Here is a 25,679-nt window from a genome sequence, read left to right on the forward strand (position 1 = left end):
TCAATGAGCCACGTATCCTGCACATATTTTCCTTGGCAGGAGGACTCTTTTTTTCAGTAGCGCCTTGCTTTTTGTTTTTTTTCACATAACGCCAGGGTTCTACCTTTAAATCCCACTCTGTTTGACTTGGAGCAGGGTTCAGATATTTGTACAGGAGATTTAAGCTTTGAGATAACTAAAGATGAAATTCACAGAGGTTATTGCTAGAGATGCACCAATCACATTTGTCTTGGTTTTGCAAAGATGTCAGTATGGGTTCAAGCCTATTCAGATTTATTAATATTAATACATTTTATTTATAATGCACTTTACATTTCAAATAAAATCTCAAAGTGCTTCAATAGCAGGGGTTTAAAATAGTTCCCAAGGTATAAAAAAAAACAGAAAAAAAAAACAAAACAAAAACGTAAAAGCAAAATTGAAATCAGAAGTATTTAAAGGCCGTTTGAAATAGGAATGACTTTTGGTTCTTTTTTAACTCCTCTACAGTTTGTGGGACCCCCTAGGGTCTCTGGGTCCAGTATTATCTGTCCTGCCTGTTGTAAGCTGTCATTAGAAGCAGAGGGGACATAACTAGGCAAGGCAAGGCAAGGCAAATTTGTTTATATAGCACAATTCAGTACAGAGTCAATGCAAAGTGCTTTACATGATTAAAATATAGGAATAAAAGCAAGTAGGGATAGAATGTAGAAACAAAAAAAGAAAAAAAAACATTTGAAAACAGTAAAACAGTTTAACTTGAACATTCAAAGGCAATTTTAAACAAATGTGTTTTTAATCTCGATTTAAAGGAACTCAGGCTTTCAGCACTTTTACAGCAACTAGCATTGCAACATTCCAGGAATTTGAAAGTTACAAACAACCCATTGAAAAAAATTGGAAATTCGTTGGAATGGCTCACAGTCTTTAATATGCAGATATTGAAAGTGAGTCTTTAATCGGGCATTCAGATACAGTTGGATAAATTAACTTTTTTTTTTTTAACTTTGACTAAAACTAGATCATCTTCATTCAAGTACACCTGATGCTATTTCTCATATTGACATGGCGCCCTACTTACTGTATGGCTATTGAAGCCGTTCCCCCTACATGCACGGTGCTTTCCTACGTCACCTACACATAGGATTTCTAGAACCCTGGGCTATTTGGACAAAACCAAACAAAACAAATAAAATTTGTTTAAATTATCCAGTTAATTCCTAAAAAAAGGCAGTTATTTCAAATTAAAAGTTTCCAATTTGCTTAATTTTCAACGCAAAGCTGGCGGAGAATGCATTGGAAATGTCACGCTCCTATTTTTATGATGCATCTAGGCAAATTCTAATTGGGACATTTATCAGTCAAACGTCTAAAAATCTGTCTGTCTGCAGGTTTGCGACCAGAGAAAGAAACGCTCTGCTCCTTTACAACGGCAGGTTCAACGAGAAGCACGACTTCATCGCCCTGGAGATAATCGACGAACAGATTCAGCTTACCTTCTCCGGAGGTCAGGCTTTTTTTTTTTTATTGTGTATCTCTCTAAACTGTTTATGTGTTTTTTCTGCCACATTGACTCATGGACGGACTTTCATAAACAAATCGTAACATTGTGTGGTTTTCTTTTGATTAACGCGTGTAGTTTGGAGAGAGCGAACGGGCGAACAAAGCAAGGCCAAAGCTGTCTTTGCAACGCAGTCGCAGACATACGCCCTGAGTGATTGTTAACGTCGGTAACGGCTGAACTGCAGATCAAACACGCTTGCTTTGTACTGGCAACTGTTGTTTTCACATGCGGGGCCGCTTTCCCAGGGCACCGTACAGGGAGGAATCCGGTCTAATATGATTATGGGTTGAAGCCGGTTTGGGAGACGGGCCAAGTAATGTGCCCTACTAAAGAACCACGAAATGACTAAATGTTACGTGCATGAATCACCAGATGCAGAACTCTAAATCATATGTCACCCTTGTAACCGATAGTTGTGAGGGTAGGTTGCTGATTTGTCCAAATCAGAAGATCACTGCTTGCCCATTTAGACTTATGCAAACACAGATGAATTCCATTTTTAGTGAGAATCCTGCAGGCATTCACACTAATAATTGACACTAATGGTGTTATGCCGCTAATAGTGTTCCTGTTCCTTGACTACTTGCACACTTTGTGCTATTTTAACCATTCAACTTTTAAAATGTTCTGTTTATTCAAGACGTTACGGCTACGTCTCGTGGTCTTGATACCTTCTATAATTATTCAGCTTCTAATGATTTTTTTTTTTTTTTGCCACGTTAAAATGAATGGAAAATCTTTAAAAGTCGTCCAAACACTGCCAAAGGTTTCTGCTCTTTATCAATTAACTACATCTGCATGCTTTCAGCGAGAAACACCGTTTAAATTATAAAATGCTCTCACAACCTTTGGCTATTACTTTATATTTATATCTTTTGCCATTGACATGAACTGAAATTTTTAATTTTGGTTTGTTTGTTTTCAGCGGACACTGTTACTTCAGCAGATTAGATGAAATTTATCTTATTCAGCCATTTTCAGCAAGACAAAAAAGTGCTTCCACAGTATGTCAGTTACTACTTCCGCCTTTGGCTTTCTAAAATTTCTTCCACTTTTTTGAATATTCAGCAGACGGTTTTGCAGACTTCTACCATTTTAGTTTATACTTTTTTCCTAATGATCCGCTGGCAGTTTAGCTGTCATGTTGTAGAAATCTCATCCTGCAGAACTTCAGCTTTTCTTCAGTTTATTTTTTTCCTCATTCCGCTTACAGCGTTCACACTGACTTTTGTTTTGCAGGAAATGCAGTGTTTTCTAGTATTTGCTAATTTCTTGTGGAATTTTCATTATATTTTTTTGGTGCGCACGTTTCTCCTGCCCTTGGCAAACAAAGTAAACCCTCCCTGAACTCTATTCTATCTATTCTATCTTGCTGTATCTGCGCCGTGCCCAAATGAATTGTGTAAAGTTGGGAGGAAAGAAGAACTATGCAGGAGTTTAAAACTGTGACGACCAGAGCATGTTTCTGGGTCGGTGTGCTGGATCGGGGGCAAAATTGTCCGGGCAGTGGAAAAATCCTCTTTTTCATTTTTTTGTCAATCATTTATCATTCAGGTGAGACTAAAACCACCGTGTCTCCCTACATCACCGGAGGAGTCAGCGACGGCCAGTGGCACTCTATCCAGCTCCATTACTACAACAAGGTAAAGAATGTTATCAGCCGCCGCTCCTCCGTCTCCTCCTCCTCCTCCGTCTCCTACTCTTCCTCTTTGAGTTTGAATGGGCCGATTTGAGATTTCCAGTTATCAGGTCATGGAATCCCGAATATGAACGTAAGAGAGTTAGATCTTCCTGAGGGGATCGGCCAACGTCACTGAGCGGGAGCCGTGCTGTAAATTAGCGAGTGTGGGAGTGGAGGGTGTGAAAAGTGGTCCTCTTTGAAGCTACCGAGGCAGATGACCTTGACCGCAGAGGCGGGGAGATAATGGCAGCGGTGCAGGTTTGATTTGTGACGTCTCCTCCCGCCGTCTCCCGCGCTGTGGATGTCAGCGCAGGAGCCCGGGCGCCTTCAGCTTCCAAAGGGTCAAACGTTGGCTAATTGAGCTTCGTGCAACGCCGGTGGATCGTTATCACGCACGTAATCGCGGGACATTTCAGTAGGTGTTATTCACAGGGTTTGGAAGTTGGGTTTTGAGGCGTTCCCACGACGGTCTTCTTGCGTCTTGATCAGAAAATAGGCTGTGATCGTTCTGCGAGCTGGCTCGTATGTCCTTCAGCATTTTGTTATTCAAGTGTAGAGGGTGTTCATTTACAGCGAACTTCCACAACCCACAGGCATTGTTCTTCTAACGTTAAAGCATCCAGGCAAGATGATAAGTGTCGCCTTTGAGGATGCCCAGACTATCGTGTGGCGCCTGGCTGCTTGTTCTACTGATACTGGAGCAACACATTTCAGTTCTGACGATTTTACATTATTTTGCATTATTCCCAGTCATCCCCAGTGCAATCGACCCTATTTAGCTCCACCACTATAAATAGGAACCATTGGTTTTGGTGGTCACACCTATTGAGCTTTGTCACATTTTGTCCACACAAAAACAAACAACAGAAAGGACCCGTCACTCCAACTGTGACTTTAAGATAGAAGCATCTCTACCAGGTCCATTAAATAACACCAACAGTTTCAGGAGCTCATAGCATGAGTACAATTCACCATTATCCCTTTTGTTTTTTGTCTTTTTGAAGTTTCTGGAGAGTGCCTCGTGGCCTGGCACTTGGTGAAACGTAGAAAAATCTGAAAAGTGCGGCGTGCATTTGGATGCAGCCGCCCTGAGTCAATCACATTTCTCTGACGTTAGAGCTGAAGTTTTTGCTCAACCGGCTCAGTTTTGGTTCGATTGGATGGAAAGGGTCTGTGAGGGCCGCTTTTTAAGTCTTGTTACAGTTTCTCAGTTATTTATGTTGGGTTTTTTTTGTCTGCGCTTTGACTTGCCTGGGCCATTTCAACACACAGCCATGCTTTGATCTAAACCATTCCACTGTAACTTTTATTTGTATTGTTTTTATCTGACCTTAATTTACCAGGCACGGTCCAAGCAAATTGGCCAAGAGATGAAATTAAAAGCAAGTACAGACGACAGATTAATAAAAAAAATAAAAATTAAAACAGCTGCTAATTGGTCAGTATGGGGATTCCCAAAGGTTAAGCATCTGATGTTAACATCATAACACAAATGCAGGCACTTTTCAGTTTTATATGGTTTTTAGAGAAACATCTGAAGTGAAACGAGTTCAGATATTTTCTTGTCAGTTTGTTAGGTATTCCCTGCAGCAAAACTGAATTCTTCTTCAGGGTCTTTGTCCTGCTGAAAGCCTGAAAATCAAGTCTTTTTTTTTTTTTTTTTTTTTTTTGCAGAATCTAACTGATTTCCCTCCAGAGTGGTGAATGAAAACGTATCCCACCATCTGTATTTATAAAATGAATTAGTTTCATAGCTTTGTTCACAAAGATCTTAAAAGATCTTAAAATCCCTATAAAATACATTGTAGTTTGTTGTTGTGATTCGACAAAATGCGGACAGATTTACGGAGCAGAAATGAATTTGTAGAGCCCTGCAGAGCTTTGGCCTGCAACTCTTCCAGCTCGCTCATTGTGCTTCTGTGACACCTTTGCATTGCCACTTATTAAAGACAGAACTCGGGTTCTCGGCACAACGCTATCACAGTTCACGGGTCGTTCGCCTCTTTCTCTTGTCCTGACAGAGAAGAATCGGTCAAAGTTGATGAATCGGGTTGCTGGATGTTGCTATGTCGGCTGCGGGGGGGTCACATCGGTGTCTATTGTTCGTGGGTGCATTTGTCTTCCTCCTTTCTCCTGAGCGGCTGCCGGGTGTGAAGATGTCACCGAGCCGGTAGGGTCTGTTGTCTGAACCTGCATTAGCGCTGGCGCGAGGCTTCAGACTCCTGCAGGGGACGATCTGCAGGATACAGTCTGTTAGCCCTGAAATCGTTTGTTTTCTTTGCCTATTGTGGCGTTGAGACGTTTTTGCCTTGGAAACAAGAGATTCATTGCCGCTTCGGCCCCCGTCCTGTGCGGTTTGCTTTTATTATGCGTTTAGCTCCGCTGATCCAACAGGCTTCCTTTAATTCCCAACCCCCGACATGCAGACACAAGAAGCACCGCCACCGTAAGCGCCTCTTGGCCTCATGAGCAATGTGCGCTCCACCAGTAACAAGCCTTGATGTGGACCAGTGATTTGTAGACCTGGTGCCAAATTCCGTTAAAGCAGCCCGCGGCTGGATGTGGCGCTGACATGGGGGGGGGGTCAGATTTTGTCAGCTGAATGATCAGAAGTCAGAATTGACTCATGGTAACTTAATCCAGTTGCTGGGAGGGTGAGGGGTTGGGAGGGGGGGATTAGTGAAAATGTATCTGGCAGCAAGCAGCAATGTTCTCACAATAGATTAGGCGTGTTGACATGTGAATGTCGGACATGAATGAATTCCATGTTTGTTACTCACTGGTGCGGACGCTTGTCTGAAGGTAGCGTTGCTTACATGGCCCAGAGTGACAAAGCTAAAGATCAGAGCGCCGTCCTGCAGCTACGGTGTCGTCGTTCCTTCGTCTTGCAAAATCCTTACAGTATCCATGTAGCCAAACCCCAGCTTTGGATGTGACAATTGTTTAAAAAAAAGAAATAAAAAATAGCCGGTGGTAGGTGCAGCTGAGGTTTTAATAATGTGGACATTTATGGACGGCGTGATATAAAAAAAAAAAAACAGCAAAAGGCTGTTTTTTGCGCATAATTCCACATAATTAATCGTAAGTCTAGGCACATTACGATTCAGCTACATAAACAAATTTGATAAATGAAAGCAAACTGGTTGGAATGTTGAAAAAAAAAACCAAAACACCAACAAGTCTGGGGCTGATTGTTGAGCTGGAAGCTGCCCGGAGCATGTCGACTGAGAAAGAAGAGACAGAAAAAGTCCGTTCGGAGGAGTCGAGGTGAGACTTTACAAAGACTTAAAAACAGTGGACCATCGGTCAGTTTCCCCGTCACTGGAACTGCCGCTGTGCAAAAGGTTGATGGAATAAAAAAAGATACAAGATCACCCCTACGCTTTTTTTTCTCACTTCGCCTCATATCTACAGCTAGACGGACCCCGTTAGCTGCTCCAGCGGGACAAATGAACATTAACACTGCTCTTTTTTTTTTTTCGGGTCAATAGAGAAGGACGTTCAACTTCTGGAATGCATCTGATCTCAACTCTGGTGAAAATTTATGAACTTTGCTTCAGTGCTGGTTTCCTGCCAGGAAACCCGTCAGCTCAAAGTAGCCACTAAGGTTTTCGATGAGAAGAGCGGTGAGACGTCCAGGCAGAATTATCGCAAAAGCTTGGTAATGTCTACGAGGAGAAGAAGGTCTAACTTGCTAAACGGGGGCGATTTGTATTTCAGCCTGTATGTTGAGCTTTTGCCCTGTGGGTGGATGAAAGGAAATCCACAAAAGATTCAAAGTTCTTTAAAAAGATGTAAAAAAAAAAAAAAAAAAAAAAAAAAGAGCAGGCATTGAAAGTTCAGAAGCATAAAAAAGACACAAATACTTTCATGCGGATGATGAGCTTATGTAAACATCTGCTTTTATCTACAATTCATGGTGGGTTTTGGTGAAACAGTCACTGCAGCCTTGTCCCTTAATCATTAATGTGAACCGAGTTGTGAAGATCCCCACCATACCTTTAAGTTCCAATAGCTGCATCAAACTTACCAAGGGTCCATTACCCTACGTGGCCCCGTAGTTCTTAATGGTTCACACACACCCAGTTTACACACACACATATAGTGATTTATTGTGTCAGTTGATTAGGCAGGGGCTGAAGTTTTATTAGGTGCCTCCTTCAAAGCTGCTGTTGTCCTCTTTATAAGTATGAGATGCCTCAAAAAAAAAAGGTCAATGTTGGAATCAAGTTAATGGGGTGACCATCATGGACTTTGGAAAGCTGTGTGTGTGTGTATGTGTGTGTTTGTGTGTGTGTGGCACTAGAATCCAGACGGTGGCCTTGGGAAAAAAGTGCAGGTGTCTGCGCTAATATTAGTGGTGGGGCACAATAGAAAGAGGCAGGAGGGAGGCATTTTTGAAATTCCACAAAGTAACGTCTCAAGGATAGTTGAGTGTGTCAGCGAAGCAAATCTAAACAGGAAACACACACACACGGGGCAATAACGGATAAAGAGCGCCGGAGGGTTTTTCCTTGAGGCCGCAGGAGGATCGGTCTCTGGTTTTGAAGTGTTCTCGACGGGAGTTGACCGCTCTTATTGCAGGAAATGATGCGTTTCCCCCGGCTCGCTGGGCAGGATGGATAATTGTGTGTTTCATGTCCACCATGCTTGGATGTTTCCACTGACCACAAGGTAAAAATATATATTTTTTTTACCTCAGTTAGTTAGATGTTCACCACATTCATAAATATTAGACTTTTTTAAAGGCTGTACAGAAAAAAACTAGCCCACATGCACAAACCCAACCCCCTTTTAAAGAAAGTCAGCTAAGACAGACAATGAGACAGACAGAATCTTTGAAAGACTCGATGGAAGGCGTTCAAATCTTACAACACCGTGTCAGCGCTCAAGCATGGTGGCGGCAGCATAATGCTGAGGGTATGTTGACCTGGGTTTGACAAACAGGTAATTTTAATGTTCGTTTTGAAGGTAAAATAAAATAAAATAAAAGTTGTAACTCGCAGAAAAATCACAATCCTCAATTAGCTTTTAAGCAAATGTCAAGATGTATTTCAATGCTAACTAAGGCTGCAGGATGTAAGTAAACCCTCATTATAAAATCACAGTAAACTGACATCCGTCTCTCGGCAGCGTGGGAACTGATCGTTAAGGGAGTTCATGTTTCACTTTTCCTCTGGCAGAATATAATTGGCAACATTATTGTTTTTTTTTTTTGTTTTTTTGGTGCAGAAGATTTTTCTCCCAGTGTTGCTCAAAGTGAACCTGTCAAACCTTTCAGAAAAACAGTCCCTGTGCGAGATCGAGTTCTTTGTTGTGTTCTGAAAGCTGTGTCTGATTGCTGTTGAGTTTTGGGAAACTTTTACTTTTAGACATAAAAAATTGGTCACAAAATTTGGGGAAAGTAAAACATTTTGTTATTAAAATTTGTATTTATTTAATTATTAACAGAATACTTTATCACATCCTTAGTATCAGTAGTTTTGCATTCGCTATGTTCTTATTTGATCGCATAATCGTTCAGGAATAATGATTATTAGAAGTTTATGTCTTTGAATACAACACATTATTAAAGCTTACGGTTCAAGGTTTCTTTATTTGCACCCGTAGGTAGATTTGTTTGGCAGTGGTTCAAAACACACATACACACGTATCAACAAAAAAACAACAAAAAAACAGCAATTTTGATATATAACCAAAGCCATGAAATCTAGCAGTGCTCATCAATGCAAAACACCGCAATAACCTAATAATTACTTCATATTACTATTGCCGTGATTTTTGCACGCTTCCTTAAGCTGTTTTTTTAAGCTTGATTGCATGCGTGTCCTGCACATGTGCCTGCAGCACTTTTTTGTTTGTTGCTTTTCAGGCTTGCATTATTCAAAATGTTGCTTATTTCCCTATTAGATAATATTCCCTGTGATATTTCCAACCGAGGCGTGTTAGACGGCAGTTCCAGACAGGCAATCATTTCTGCTCCGGCAGGTCCTCTGTCTCTCAGCATTTCTCCCCAATGCCGTTCACGTGGCAGGAGTTTCATCATCAGGACACACGTGTAAATTGTTTCTCGGCGTAGTGCGATGTGCTGTTTTTGCATACCACTCCTGGGGAGAGGGTAACTAAAACCACTCAGCTGCCTTTTAAGAGCTGTCTTCCACTGAAGGCCTGATGCTTCTATTAAACCAAAGCCACTTGGGAGTTGGTTCTATTTATCTTGACAATGAGACTGGTTCTAAATCTGGCGACATTCTTTTCTTAAAATAAATCGTTAAGATTAGATGTCCAGGTTTATTGGGCTTGCAGGACGAGCCGGCACCAATTCACACACATAGATTTGTAGGCTTGTGGTATTGGATAAACTCTGTAACAAACCATTTATTACATGGACCACCTCAGCAAATGCTAAGGTTTTCAAGTTTCATCTTTGTTTCATCTTTAGTAAAAAAAAAAAAAAAATCCAATTTATAAGTTGGATAAATAAACTAGAAGAACCCCTGTCAGAGTTTCCTCACAAACCTCAGCCTCATAAATCCAATATGGCTGCCCTGCGCTTAAAATGTTGCAATAGCTGCAGAAAAAAAGAAAACAAAAAACCCAGCTGCTTATTTGCATTTCTGCCGGTTTCTTTCGGGCTCCTTCACAAGCTTCAGTAGTTCTAGCACTATCCAAACTACGAGTGGACATGGGATTTAAGTGTTTTAATATGTAAAGCACAAAACAAATCTAAAAAAAAAAACAGTGTTGTTAGCTTGAAAAGTCTAACTTAGCATAACAAATAGCATGTTTCTCCAGTTTGCAAGTGGAACATTGTGAAGTTGGGACATATTAATATTCTCAGATCCCTGTTCCATCTTCAGTGTTAATTACAATCTTGTAATCAAACAATAAAAGGAACTTCATCAGGAGTCAACAACTGCACTCGTAAAGATGTAGGCCAGGCTTCTTACAGTTTAGGATTATTGTTCATTGAAAGTCTAGATATGGAATATTTGACAGTTTACTAAAGAGTGCGGGGGAAAAAATCAAGTCCAGTAAGAACAACTTAATGTGAACTCCCTGCAAATCTTCAAGGTAATTCTATCTCTAAGCTGCGAAGTAGTTAGGATTATCCATCAGCTGCCTGATTATCCATGGGCTGCTTGTTTTTTCCTGGAACAAACATGTTTCTGCTCCGATGTCCCTTCCCCTCCAGCCCTTTCTCTCCGCTGGAGAGTCAACCCTGCTTTTTTTTTTCTCCGACAAAGGTTCTGTCTCCCCACGTCACTCTGAAGTGGCATGCTGTGCTGCTTCCTTCTCTCACGGCTGATCAGACGTGTATTTGGGCTTCTCTCACTTTGGGGGTGATTGGAAAGTTAGTGTAGGCTCAAATACGTGTCAGCAATGTGGAAAAAAAAGACAAAGTCTGACAGATCTTGTGAAATCATACGACTAAGTGAAGCATATAAAGCCAAAGCTTCCGGGCATAGAGTTATTACGTGGAACTGATGATTGTCTAGACCAGGGGTGTCAAACATACGGCCCGCGGGCCGGTTCCGGCCCGCCGAACAAATTAGTCCGGCCCGGTGGCTAAACGCATAATCATTATTAAAAAAAAACAACAACGTGGCAATAAGAATTGTTGTCTTAGTGTCAAAAAGAGCTCATCAGATTTGACTTTCACAAGTGTAGCAGTACTGCTTTTGCCATAGTGCTCAGCTTGATTTATGAATGTGAATAGTTTTATTATGATTCATGTGGCGATTATCTCAAATGATATGGACACTACAATGGGAAAGTAGGAGAGGAAAGGAAGAACAAGAAGAAAAAAGAAAAGGTGAAAGAAAGAGGAGATAAAAGGAAGAGAATGATAAAACAATTATTGAAAAAAAAACATGTACTTCGTTTAATTGAAAATCTGCAGTTCCTATATTGTCCACGAGGGGCGCTGTGTTTTAATCAGCAGATGGTAGCACTGAGCTTCAGATGTGGAAAATCTATTTTAAAGCATTTCTTAATTTTTATCTGTTTGATGTATTTTGTCATGCAGGACAGTGTTTTTAAGTTCCAAAAAATGTGAATAAATGTTTTTCAACATTGTATAATCACTGTGATCAGTTCTTATGCATAATGCACAAGTAAATGTTTAGCTGAGTAAAAGTATTGTTGAAATTGCACATACTTTTCTTAAAAACGCTGAGGTTATTCATAATATATTGTGTAAAAGTGAAATTCATTTAATATAAAAATCAACAACAAGTCCACTTTTATTAGTTCTATTTAATCTTGCAATGAGTTTACTCGTGTGGCCCTCTTGAGATCAAATTAAGCTGTATGTGGCCCCTAAACCAAAATGAGTTTGACACCCCTGGTCTAGACGATTCGTCTCTCAGGGACAACAAGGAACCCAAAATTGTATTTAGATATGGTGCAGAAATCTCTCTATTCGTTCATCTAAATCTTCTTCTTTAAAGCTAAAAGTTTGAACCCACTCCTGCTTGAGAACCATGGTTCTAGAGAATCTGGACTGTATGTTTTTTTTTTAAGCTGTCATACCTTCGTTTAGTTGCCTTACTGGGTGGCCGGTTTTCGATAAAGAGGCGTTAAGCCGTGTTTTGCGTGAACCAGCACTTCCGCGCGACTAGCTTTTGGACGGACACCAGCGACGGTTAGAGTGTTTTCTCTGCGCAGTGCTCCTCGTTAAAGGTCAAGTGTTCGCTTTTTTTCTGAGGCTGAAGCCCCAGACTCTAAATTCCCTGACAGGGCGTGCTTTCAAAGGAAGAGGCCGTGTTGTTCTTTGCTCTTCTAGTCGAACGTTTCCACGCACCTCAGACAGCGGAGGTTATCGCTACAAAAACAGAAACTACTCGGGGGGGCCTGGACGCGGCTTCCAGCTTTCCAAGCGCGTGAAAAAAAAAAAAAGTATTTCTGGCTGTTTAATCAGCGAAAATCCCTCTAACAAAAGAAGTAATGTCTGGTTGTTTTGTTGATCTATTGAGCTTGTCCTTTGTGTCATATACCCTGTGTTTGGTTGTCGCGTGCTTTTGACACTGGGAACGTCTCTGTTTTTCCTGCTGTAGGTTTTAGCTCCTCCTGGGACACACCTTGGAACTTCACAGTGTGATATGCATCTGCCAGGGCCGCTTTTTGTTTAAAGGTGGCAGCGCATCACCTGTAGCCCATTGTTTGAGGTGGTGGGAGACCTGTTTTTGAAGCGGGAAAGAAAGAGGGAAGTGACGGTGTGCTTTGATTGACTGTGTAACTGTGTGCTCCTGAGCATTCATGGGGTAGCTTACGATTTTGGCTGAGACTCGAAAAAAGCACAAAACACTGCGATGTCAAAGGTTATTAAAGCCTTTTTGAAATGTTTAATATAATTAATTGATTTTTCTCTTTATATGAGGTCACCATACCTTGCCAGGCCTATAATCCAATCCAATCCAGCTTTATTTATAAAACGCTTTACATGACCAAAATGCTGTACAGAATGAGGGTGAAAAAAAAAAACAGCACAAACTACAGTTTGATGTAGACTTAGACTTGCAAGAGCATTCCTATCACTTTGAATTTTGGTTTTATGTGATTTGCCAAAAAATAAAGGAAGTGCATAGTGTGGAATGAAAATTAATACATGGTTTTCATAATTTTTCATCAGAAGAACATCTGAAAAGTGTGATGGGCATTGGTGATCAGCCAACTAGACTCTGACGTCCCGATCAAATTCCAATACAAATTCCCTTCAGACATAGTTTCATTAGTGAATCTATATCCAGCTGTTCTGCAAAGAGGTTTGTTAGAGAACATTATTGAGCAAATGGCGTTGTGAGGACCAAATAACGCAGCAGGCAGGTCAGGGAGTTTGGAGTAGTTTAAAGCAGGGTTAGGTTCTAAAACAATAACCCAAGCTTTGGCCATCTCTCAAAGAACGGTTCAGTAATAATCTGAGAAAGGTAAGATTGCCACGGACCCACCAGGATGTGGCCAACCACATGCCATTCCAACAGTAAAACCCTGCTGTGGCAGCATCATGCTGTAGGCTCACTTCTCTTCAGCAGGCACAGAGAAGCTGGTCATAGCTGATGGGAACATGAATCGAGCTCAACCACAATACACATCCTGAAAGAAACCCGGTTATATTCTGTAGAAGACTTCAGACCGGGACAGAGATTCACCTTCCAGCAGGGCAGCAGGGCAGTAGGTCTAAGCGCAGAGCCCAGAACGAAATGGTCCAGTCAAAGTCCAGACCTAAATCTGACAAATAAGCTGCGGAATGACTTAAAACCTGATGTTCACAAACGCTCTCCATCCAAAGTGACAAAGCGTGAGGTATTTTGCGAAGGAGAATGGCCGTGATTTTTATTCTTCAGACGTGCAAAGAGTTGCAGCTGTAACAGCAGTGAACAGGGGAGTAACTTCATCTTATTGACCAACGTGGGGTAGAAACAAATGCACAACACAGTTTCTACTGTTTTCACAGAAACTGAAAAGAAAACGATGTCTTATTTTTCCTCCATCTCCCATGTGTGCGCTACTTTGTGTTGGCATTTCATATAAAATACATTGACGCTTGTGACTGTTGTGACTCAATGCCAAAGCGTTCCAGGGGGCAGGGAAACTCTTGACAGGCTCTGTATGTGGCTTCATTCTGGCCTGCAGGTCTAACGGCGTGTCTCTCTCTTTCATGGTGTCTCCCTCCCAGGAAGGGTGGGGTCTGATGGACTCCAGCGGGGTCCAGCGTGTCTCGCTTTATACTGCCTGGCTGGAGCTCGATCAGAAAGAGGTAACCTCTGACCTCTAGCCTAGTTCCCGACGCTTCCTCCCGCCTAGGGTCTGATTTAGTGGCCTGATTTCTGCCTCTGGTTGAGTCTTCTTGACCAACTCTGCCGTAACCGAGTAACTCATATTCACAAAGAGAATCTGAGTTTTAAAGGTGTGGGGTGTTGGTGATTGATCTAATCCAGACTGCGGAGAGATACTGTAGCAGATGGCTTTGTGTCGGCATGAGGGTTTGGCTGTAGAGGCTGTTGCTGTTGTGGGATTGGGCTTTCTCTTGTCTCTCCTGTTATGACAGCTTTATATGACATGTTTACGATCTGCCAAATGAGTCCTGTGTTACAAAAGGCACACTGCAGGATGTTGACTTTTTCATGGCATTAATAATTCCTGAAATTATACTGGAATTATTTTGAAATGAAAATAACAGGCCAAATTAAGTATAAAGTTCTCCTCTAATGTAGTTTTGTCCCAATGATATGACTGGTATCTGGGCCAGGTTAAGATTCTCACTGTGACCACTGTTTAGAAAAAAAAACAGTTTTGCAGTAACAAAAGGTATAATCTAACTTCACCTATTTCAAATAAAAAAAAAAAAAAAAACAACAGCAACAGTGTTTTCCAGATTGATGTTCACAGCTGCAGTGGTACTTTTTGTACTTATATTCTGGATTTTCCCAAGTTCCTGGTCCAAAATACCAAAAGAGCATCCCATGTAGTGTGATTGAAGTTAAACCAAGAAGCCCCAAATTCATAATCCAATATGGCCGCCATGCATATAAATCTACGTGAATGCTTCAGGCATAAACTCTTTCTAAGAAATTTTCAGGACTGAAAAAACTTTGTAAACAGGCTCCTTTAGTGTTTAAATTCATGAAATTAGGAGACACCTTGTGATTGGCTTGTCCTGCTACTACTAGTTAGAACCATGACAACAACCGAATACCACTGATTTTCCAACGTGAGAGTAGAACATGGTAAACTTTGGCGTGACATCATTTCCAGATGCGAGCTCCGACTACCGAGGCAAATTGCATCTTTCTTTCTTCGATATGCAGTTTTTTTTTTTTTCTCGGCCAGTGAGATCAATACGTTCACACGTTTCCTCCCTAAAGCTGCAGGTCAAGATCTGCGAGCAAGCAGAGAGAGAATGGCTGCTGGACATGGAGTTTTGTTGCTCAATGACGTCATGGGGAGTCCAGTTGCTTGGAACTCCTTCCTGGAAGCTGTCATGAAAAGGGATTTATAATGTGCGTTCTGGGATTTAGAGTTTTTACCAGTGTGTAGTTAAACAGCTAAAACCATTCTGACTAGCAGTTAGCCTACCGCCACTCAGACATTTTATTCCGTTTATTACAAACTCGTAGCAAAATGGCATGTTTCTGCCGCAGGTAAGGGGACATTTTCTAATAATATTCTTACCGAACCTCGCTACAACAGATTCAAACTCCCCCTTTATAAGAAGTGATTAGTGGCATTCCTTTCGTTTCCACACCTTGTTTTTCGCCACCAGAAGTATTCCCAAAAGGCCAAATTTGTCTTTGTTGTAAATGAGGGGAAAGTGTAGTAGCCTCTTTTTTCAGCCAGCTTGTCAGCAGAGCACAGAAACAGGTGAGGGAGGGGGGTCATAGCGTACTATGTGCCATTAAGCTGGAGGAAACTGGTCACTACAGCACTTACTGGCATGTTATTCAAATGGTATACCATATGAATGGTGTAATGTAAGCGTCTACAAGTTTTGGAACCCTAACCTTTTAATCCTTGGTACAGATGGTACTAAGAACCAACCAATGCACTTTCCTCAACGGTGCATTTTGCCTGAAGTCTGATCTTTTTCTACCACTCCTATCTATTTCATCGTAACATACTTGCAAAACGCCCATCAAATGGTTGGGATGTACTGACGACAAAGTAAGAAAGTATTACTGTGGAAATATGTTAATGAGTAAGGCCCCGTCCACATGGGGACGAGATTAAGTGTATACGCAAAGGTATTTTGTCCTTTAGGCTGTGTGTCCCCATGGATGCAGAGTTTTGGGAGGCCGTAAATGATCATCTTTGAAACCAGGTCCCAGTGTGGATACATTTCTCAAAACTCAGGTTTAATTTTTCCATGTTCACATGCGAGCTGCATCTTCTCTTAAACAAAGATGGCGCCGTCCAGTCTTGTGGCTTTGTCATGGTTGTTAGCGGCGTCCTCAGACTCGGACTTACTAACAGCCATTACGAGCCCGCTCTACAGAGCGTGTCCCGTGTCTGATCCCCTGCCATGCTGCTGTGTTTACGTCGTATGAGTTGTTGGCGCACGCTCTGTGTTTTTACACGTTTCTTTTGGCTGTGTCACAGCGCCACCCATAGGCCCGGCATGCCCACTACAGCCTTTTCAGTTGTGTTCCGTCCTCTCGTGTGGGGGCGCACATTTTTTCTTCATCGCTCATGAAAAGTTGCCGTGTTCATCTCCGTGTCGACAAGGCCTAAAGGCGCTCTGGACAGTGGGTTTAGATGTCATTGATCTAAATCGCTCAAATGTGTGTGTTGTTGTTTTTTAGCCTAAGTATTTTATGATTATTTAAAAAAAAAACTACTTCCAGACATTAATATCTATAGGTAAAGGGTTCTTATGAAGGGTGTCTAGAGAGACCCACATGGGTTCCTGTACTTGCAGATAATGGACAGTTTATTTATTTTTCTTCATTAGTCAGCCTCCGTTGACTTGTTCAGTAAACAACTGCTCAGGTGAATTAAAGACCGCTGAAACCGAGCAGGCAGACAGGTAGGTTCTGTCAAGGTGGATTATCCTTATAGACTAGTGAACTGTGATGACTATTGACGCCTAATGCAAGCTAACTCGTGAGCTTTTGCTTTGACTGACAGTTTGTGTGTAAAGGACGTGTTTCCTTAATCCGCTTGCCACCTCAAATGATAATTAAAGAATTATACTAATAATGTCGCAGCTAGTTTCATGCGTTTGCAGCTACTGTTTTCTGCAAGCGTAATATCCGCATGCTTGCCAACCTCTGCAAGTTACCAGTCAGTATGATCCGTAGACATGTACTGCATTCAAGAATAGAAGAAAGAATTTCGTGAGGCCTTTCTTTTCCAATTTGTGCATTCCTTCCTTGCTCTCCTGTGATCTCTGGATCCCTTGAACTTTAAGGGAGAGGAAAAGAGGTAAAAAAAAAAAAAGAAAGGAAAAAAAACAGGGTCAGTGTAAGTTTATAGAAATGAATCATCCGCTCTGGTTTTAATAGCTGCTCCGTCTTGAGTATTATTCTCCTTTGTCTCCCTTATTTTGATCTCTCCTTCCACTTCTAAAGCCTCGTATCACCTGCATGACCCTTCTCAGGTACAGTTTTATTGTGCCGAGGATCTTTAGCGCTTTACATCCACATTCAGATTGTTCCGTCGTTGTACCCGCGTTGATACCTGCTTTGATTATCGATCACGTTGATGTCGGTTTACCGTCTCCTCATATTTACAGACTAAAGGTTGCTATTAACATAAGTTCATAAGTGTTGACAGTCCAAAGGGGGTCCAGAGCCACAATTAAGGTAAATAGAGTTGACTGTAAATCTTAATGAAGATGTAGCGTTCAATAAAATTATACATTAGACTGTGTTTTATTTCAACCTGATTATTGAGATAACACAGGGATATTCTTGACCCGATATAGCATCAAGTGTGAATCATAGATAATTAGCTATTTCCTATTTATCTGAGCAAAAAAATTACATTTGGGAATTATTAATAAAGTATTAACGTGGAATAAATACTAATTTGCTTACTGATGTGTAAGTTGTGTGCTCAGGATGAAAATTAGATTGGTTCGTCTCTTCTTCCTCATCCTCAGTGCAGCATTTGACCTGGGAAGGCTGTCCCTACTTCAGCGTGCTTAGATTCATGGGATCCCTTATCCTTTTGTTTGTTTCAGTTCTCTCTGAATTTGAAGCACTCGCTGTTTGAATGTTCTGTTCAACAGAAGGGAAAGATCTGGAACCTTTAGGATACAGAGAACCAGTTTGGGCCTCTCTCATTGTAATGATAGTTCTCCTAGAATCGCAAAACCTTAAGGACTTGTCAAAGTGCTACTACCTAATATTAAAAAACAATAATTTTACTTCTCTAGAACAAGTTCTAGAACAAAGAAAACTACAAAAATTTAGAAGTCGTGTCTTCTGTAATGAAACATTTCACATTAATAGTAAAAGAAAAAAAAAGGCATGTAGTTTGTGTCTTGATGGCAAAAATAAGATTCCTGTTACCACAAGTGTGACTCTGTCATCATGAAAACGTACAAAAGCACACAGAAAACCCTCTAAAAGCGGCATTTGAATTAGTTATATATATTTAAAAACTCTCCTCTGTTCTAAACCATGTCTGCTACTTTAGAGCGGGTGAAGAACCACACGCAGCTGCAGAAGTGCTGCTGTGGCAACGTCAGGATGTCACGCTCTGTTTGACAATCTAATTGTAGATTATAGATACGATTCATGTCAATATTGGAATATAATATTTATTTGGAGACACCACTTTTTTTTCCCAGGGCTAAAGGAAAAGTAAAATGTATTTTGGCTGTCAGCATCAAACAAAACCCAGACGGTTATCCTACTGATGTCTGGACCCAGCTCGGGAGCAGAGGGACTTTTCACCAGTTGCTCTTAATGGGTTTTGGTTTCTCCTAGCTTTCTGTACTTTGTTTGTCATCTGCACATTTGTTTTCTCCCCTCCAATGAAAGCTGCAGACAATCAGAGGCAGCCCCTCATGGGCAGCGCTGACAGACAGGAGCACGAGATGAGACGCTGAAGACGGCAGTAACATATATGCTTGAAGACAGGACGTTGTAGCGTTTTGTAGGGCCTCTAAAAATCCCGTGTGCGTGTGTGTGTCCTGTCGAGTAATGCACACTTCTAGGTTTACACGGCCTGAAGGCTATGAAGTAATGTGGGCCTGACAGCTTGTTGCTACCGACACGTTAGACCTTCGCAGACCTCGGAAGAAAGCGCACATACACAAAGCATTCTGGGCTCGTTTTATATCACTTTAGGTGGCGGCACGGACACCTTCCTTTATTTGTGACCTCACGAGAATTGAAATCTGGCAAAGCTCAGTGGTCACCAGTCTCCATTAGGACACTTTTTTTTTTTTTTTTAATGCAAGAGCGAGAGCAACAATGGCACTTCCTGAGGCCCACACAGATTAGGTGAAAGACGGTGTGCGCCCCCCCTTCCTTTATAATCAAACTGAACTGTGTGGTCGTCTGCAGCTCCGCTAACTGCTTCCTGGTGGCTAAACACACACACACACACACACACACACGCTTACATACGTACACGCTTAAACACATTCTGCAAACATCCTTCCCATGCTCCCCAATCACCACTCTCACACACACATTCCCTGTCGTTTAGCGCACGTTCTGCCGGATCTTTTTTTTTTTTTTTTTTTTTATGTCAGCCTGCACAGCGAGGCCGTTTATCCCCACTGCAGGGCGGGTTGAGTTATCATGTTGGCTCCGAATGGCCTCTCCATGGTAGAGGTGTGTGTGTGTGTGTGAATCTGGAACGGTAGAAGGAAGAGGCGTTTTGTTCTTGGACGTGTTCTTCCTTCCTGATTTTTAAATTTTTTTTCCTTAAATTTTTATTTATTTAATTGTATTTATTTATTGGCACCAGCATCGTTTTGGCAACGCACAACATTTTTTCGCCGTCTTTTTAGATCTCTTCAGCCGTGTCTTCTCGCGGCGATCTCCGATGGGATCAAGTGCGTCGTCATGGCCGCGGCACGCCTGTCGCCCCTGGAAACGGCTGCCGAGAGGGAGGGAATCTTCATCAGGAGTCGGGGCGTGGGGTAAATAAGAGGCTCTTGTGGGGGTGGGGGGGTGGGGGGCCCTGAGAGTGGGGGGCAAGTGCTCTTTAAGGCGTGAGGGTTAGGTCCAGTTAGTTTACAGGGGAAAACATCAGGTTTATATTGTGAAAGAGAAGTGAAGAAACGTGTGTGTTCAGAATCTGTATGGGCATTTTTAAACTTATTTCAGGCTATTCCATGAAAAATAATTAAAGTTGACCACTTTAATAGGAACTCTGAACACATTGGCTCAGCTGCGTTCAGGGGTTTGGGATTCTTTGTGAACCAAACCAACGTTAAAGCTCTTCTTTCGCCACACCCTTAAAATGTACATTCATACATCCCAACAAGGGGGGACAAGAAATAAAAACAAGTCTGACTGTGAGCCCTATTGCTTTTTTGGTAAATAGTGTTGGGAGAGTTCTTGTTTTGCTTATTTAGATTTTTTTTTAACCTCTTAGCAACAACTAGGTCATAAAAAGACTTGATATACCGATGAGAAACAGTGTTCGTGGACGCAAGAACAATTTGGTGATCATTCAGAACAGTGGATCTCAAACGTCTCTGTAACTAAGTTTTTCGACTACCTCCATACTCCTGGGTATGTTAAAAAGTCGGGCTTTAGAGTTTGTTATTTCAGAAGAAATGATAATTTTATTTAGGGAAACCGTTGTAAAATGTTGCATCAAAAGTTGTAATTTTGAAGGCCTCTGGGATTCGGAATTCCAAACGAGCTTCGCCTCGGTTGGTGCTGGGAATTCTCCAACACACTGTATCCAACTTTATTTCAATAAACTGTAAATGGCCTTAGATTGCTGAAAAGAAAATCCAGGTTTGGTTATGAAAATATACTTATTTCCAGCCTACTTACTGCCTGTTCCGAAAATGGACTAGAGACAGGAGTACGTAAACAGCTTTACAAGTTTGCTTTTGATTGTCCCCTGTAAAAAAAAAAAAAAAGAAAGTAAGTAAGATAATGTTTATGTTAGTTTATTATCAGCTGGAGTAACAGCTGCTCTGAAAATCTGGCTTCCGAGTCCATTACATGTAAGATCCGGGCATCTCTTTCTCCCTCTAGACTGTTTAGCGTCTCCTCCTTATCGCTCTTGCTTGACTGAACTCAAAATAAACGATAAGCCAGAAATCAGGGTTTACCACCTATTGTCCTCCCTGGAGGTAGTTTATTCAGCCCCGTTATCACACCGTCGCAGTTTAATTTTTCACACTACGTCCCAATCTAAATGGTTATTGTCTAAACAAGGAGCTCCTTAAGCTTTCTGACTATTGAATATTGAGTAAAGAAGAGATCGTTCCCGTTTCCCAAAGGCTTGTGTAGTCAGGTTTCATGAAGCAAAGATCCAGCTGTCAGATAAGAATCTTGTTTTTTTTTTTTTAAACTCTCTAATCAGATTTAGCAGGAATTTGATCCGTCTCATGAGCAGTTCTGATTCACCACATGCCACAGTAATCCATTTACACTGTCCAATCAGATCGCGCCGCTTTAATCTTCTGTTGCTGTTCTAAATAGTCCAAAATAGTCGAGGTCTTCCTGCTACACGCCTCTTATTCTATTTGATATTTGTTGAACTCTCTTTAACCACTCAAGTTCAATGTTTTCTGCAACCCCAGGCTCTAATTTGTGATACTTTTTTTGGGGGAAAAGCTCCTAAAGTGTAGTCTTCCTGTGGGGGTTCCATCATGTCAGCTCATAAAGCAGAACAGAATCCAGGTTATTTAACCCCATCTTTAATCCTGACATTTGAACTAAAATAAATCTTCGTTAGACGTTCAGGTGCCCGTGGATCCTAAAATGCTCGATCGGCTGGTTGCCAGTGACCGTGATGTGGTTACAAGGTCCCCGTATTAAGTAATTAAAGCTTATTGCTCCAAAATGCCATTCTGATAATTAGGTTAGACATGGTGTTTCAGTAACACTGGTAATTAAGTTGGTGATGCAGCAACTGCCAAATGTGACTATTGGATTTTATATTTTATGAGGGTTTTATTTCATTATTTTAGTGAGATGTTTTGATTTGGCAATAAACCAGTATTTTTATCTATCAATCATCTTTTTTTTTTTTTAGCCCTTTGCACAATCAATATAGATGACCAATGAAATGAGCGAATGCAGACATAAACAGAACAAAGCATGGAACCATAAGAACAAGCAAAAATAAAAGGAAAAGGGAAAACGTGAGTCATAGATGTGTTTATGTGTGCCTTTTCCCAAAAAGGCTGCAAAACATTTCTATTTATAATATATATAAGTATATATAAGGGATTTTAAGCCAAATATATCCATGAAATCAGAATAATTGCAATTATTTTGTGTAGTTTTGTGTAAAAAGTTAAGAGAAATCATGAGCTACAGGTGAGTTTATACTTTGATGGTTGAAACTGTGCTTTTCCTACTTAACGAATAAGCTAATTAGATCAAGTTTACGTGAAGGGACCAGAAACGTCCATCCTACGTTTACCACAGATGTGTAATGCAGACAAGCAGACATGCACAAATTAAAGTTCACCCATTTGCACATTCATTGTCTAACATTTTACAATATGTATGTTTTTATTTTTGATATTTCTCCTCAAAATGCTTATTATTATTCATTTATTTTTATTATGATTTAACTTGGACAAATGTGTCGTCTTCAACAATGTTATAGTCAAAAATGATTTATTAAAGTAAAACATGAGAAGCAAAACATTGAAATAACTGTTTGAAAGCAACAATACTTGGAATATTTAGTCATAAAATAATGCCATCCTAAAATACCTGTTGTAAAGACAACAACATGATTTAGTTCTGTTATCAACCCTTTTGGTCAGAGCTCAGCTGCTTGACTGTGTGAGAGGATTTTGCGTTAGAGAAACAAAGGTGGAGATCTTCCAGTTTAATTTATGGAAAGTGTACAAGTGTATTTTTTTATCTTTATTTTAGAAAACATGGAAAGAAGGCAAGTTAAAAGCAGTGCATGGTGGAAAAAAAAAAACGTGATAAAATTCCCTGTGGGTTTGAAACTATGCCTGGACTGGAGCCCGGCTGTGCCCGAATAGAGGACAGTGCTCTCCCCTGCCACATAGTTTTCCTGCCATTTTCCTTTTGTCTGCTCAGTCCACTTCCCCTGTTTTGTCTGTAGCTCTTTCTTGTCTTACTTTCACCTTTTTTGTTTTTGCTTCACCTCTTTTAATACCTCCCCTTTTCTCAAATTTGTATGGAGCGGCCAAGAATGAACCAATTTCAATTGAAAGTCCCAACATTCATTTTCCACTTACCTTTTGTCACTTGAGTTTATCTTATTGGGACTTTATGTGTTGGAACAGCACATAATTGTGAAACTGAAATAAATAGGCCTGTTTCATTCTTTAAAGTTTCTTTTTAAACAAAAATCAAGAGATTTTCAGCTGCCTTTCTGCCCCCTTTACTATGAAACCCCTAAATAAAATCTAGTACTTCCAACTTCCTTAAAAAAAATTATTGATTAGTAAATAGGATCTCAGCATAAATATAGCTTTTCTTTCAAACTGGATTGGTTCTGACGAAGAAGCCGTCTGAGCTTCATTCTCAGGTTCAATTTTAGAGCGACCAAAAAAGATTTGGTGGCCTGATTTCGTTTCTTTCCTAAGCCGATCCACATTTTCTCAGATCAACATTTGTCGGCCAGGGACCTTGATGGTGGAATTAGCCTACTTAGAAAAGGCTGGAGCCAAACACACAAAGGCATTTTTTGTCACATTAAGCCAAGAGAGGCCTGAGTACTGAGGGCTGTAAATCGGCTGAAGTCAGCCAAAGACCGTTTGAGGGGGCGCTGACCTGCGCTGACGCCTCTGCCAGCTTTCTCAGAAACCGCCAAAAGAAACAAAGGGGCAAATCAAGCGAGTAGCAGGTTGAGGAAACTCAAAGTCAAATGCAGAATGAAAAAGTCATCTTTCACGCAAGAAGTCCAACGAAGGGGGGGGGGAGACTTTTTTTTTGTGATTGTTGGAAAAAGTCAAAATGTCTACTTTCTTGTGTCTCTGCAGCCTAACATGGGGCGCCTCGGCCTCCCTCACGGACCCTCCGCCGAAAAGGTCGCGGTGGTCGCCGTGGACGACTGTGACATCTCCATGGCGATTCGCTTCGGGAGACAGATCGGCAACTACTCCTGTGCCGCCCAGGGCACCCAGACCGGACAGAAGAAGTGAGAACCCTCTCTTCGCAGCGCCTCACGTTTTTTTTTGGCATCTCCTGTCAGACAAACCCCCGAAGCCCGTCTAAGCTGCAGCTTCCCAGGCTTCAGAGGACTTACCGTGTTTGCTGCACGCAAGTCGCTCTTTTGGACGGCGAGACATTTTGTCAATGAGTCACCCGCAGAGAGTACATGCTGAGACACATTTAAGGTGCAAGGGGGGGTGGGGACTGACTGAAGCTTCAAAGGGTATTCCTTCAGGAACGCGTTGCACGGGCCACAGACGCTCGGCGGATGCAGACGCAGCACGCCGAAGTATTAAGACATGTGCTGTCACTCCGGCTTCTGTGTAGTGGGGTGAAAAGCAACAAAAAGCACGGCAATTGTGTTGGCAAAGTAAATGATAAACATTTGGATGATTGATTATAATTGAAAACGAGCTCTTCTGCAGAAGAAATTCACACACCCTTACCTTTTTGTGACGTTAAAACCACAGACTGTGTTTTTTTTTTTTTAGGGATTTTATAGAGACCAAGATATGTACTGTAGTTGTGGAAGGAAAATAGTAAATGGTTTAAATCTCTATTACAAATGACCTCTAAAACATGTGGCCTTTCTTTGTATTTAGCTTATTTAGAGTCAATGTGTTACTGTAAGTTGAGCTCCAAGTGTCCGGGCTATGCCTCTACCAGCTTTCAACACCCAGAGACTGACGTTTCCCCCATAGCTCAAGATTTAATTCAGTTTTAACACACAGATTCTAGATTGTATTTATGCCTGAACTTTGACTAGGCCGTTCGAGCTCATAAATATGCTTTCATCGATGCACCTCTGGCACTTTGCTTAGGGTCATTGTCCTATAGGAACCTCAGCCTCAGTCTCATGTATTTATCTCCATCCGACTTTCCATCAACTCTAACCAGCTTTCCTGTCCCTGTCGAAGAAAAGTATCCCCCCGGCATGATGCTGCCACTGCCTCGTCTCACCCTAAAGGCCAATCAGTTCAGCTCAGTTGTAGTTGTTGTTCTCCATTTGGTACGTCGCCCATATGGCTCGTGTCAACCTGCATGGGGGAACTTCTTATTGCTTTTTCTTCCTTCTTCCTTAATGGCCAGATATTAGGAGTTAAATCTGTTAAGAGCTGACAGATTCTCCCACCTGAGCTGTGAATCTTTCTAGCTTCTGCAGAGTTACCAGGTGCTCAACCTGCCTGCCCTGTCAGTTTAGGTCTGCGGTGGGCAATTTGACTCCTCTGGGGTCAGAGTCCTGCATGTTTCAGATGGTTCCCTGCTGGAACGCACCCCATTTGGATGAGCAGTAACCCGACAGACAAATTAGATTTTAACGTGGAAAAATATATTTAAAAAAAGTCATCAGGGGTGTGAATACTTCTGCAAAGGGGCTGTGTCTCAGTTATCTGTTTCCCCGATTGTAGGGCTTGGTAAATAAAAAGTAATGCCAGATTCTTATGTCAAGGAAGACGGAGGCATTTCTGCACGGATACTGTTGAACTGTATCTGATCTCTGCTTGACTGTGTTCCCCATCGTGATGCAGCTCATCGTGCTCGCAGCCAAACAACACAGCTTGTATGGAGTGCATATAACTCATATTTACCACTTTAAGCATCCCCAAAACCGTTCACCGTTTGATGGTTGGCGTTTTAGAGGCTTTCGGTTAGAAATGGTGCA

At 41.4% G+C, this 25,679-nt stretch overlaps 1 protein-coding gene across 9 annotated transcripts in view; it reads left to right on the forward strand.

Annotated features, from left to right (window-relative positions):
• celsr1a (cadherin EGF LAG seven-pass G-type receptor 1a) overlaps positions 1-25,679 on the forward strand; it is a 96,145-nt gene that overhangs the window by 46,398 nt on the left and 24,068 nt on the right. For 4 of the 9 annotated variants that reach the window (XM_036149392.1, XM_036149391.1, XM_036149394.1 and 1 more), the window contains exons 5-8: positions 1,371-1,486; positions 3,098-3,186; positions 19,693-19,824; positions 23,845-24,002. In XM_036149392.1, coding sequence (XP_036005285.1) covers positions 1,371-1,486; positions 3,098-3,186; positions 19,693-19,824; positions 23,845-24,002 — 495 coding nt within the window. Of the gene's footprint in view, positions 1-1,370; positions 1,487-3,097; positions 3,187-13,902; positions 13,984-19,692; positions 19,825-23,844; positions 24,003-25,679 lie in introns of all 9 variants that reach the window. The other 5 variants (XM_021311862.2, XM_036149395.1, XM_012854773.3 and 2 more) reach the window with 2 other exon arrangements.

Source organism: Fundulus heteroclitus, chromosome 17, assembly GCF_011125445.2.
Source record: "Fundulus heteroclitus isolate FHET01 chromosome 17, MU-UCD_Fhet_4.1, whole genome shotgun sequence".
Classification (NCBI taxonomy): domain Eukaryota; kingdom Metazoa; phylum Chordata; class Actinopteri; order Cyprinodontiformes; family Fundulidae; genus Fundulus; species Fundulus heteroclitus.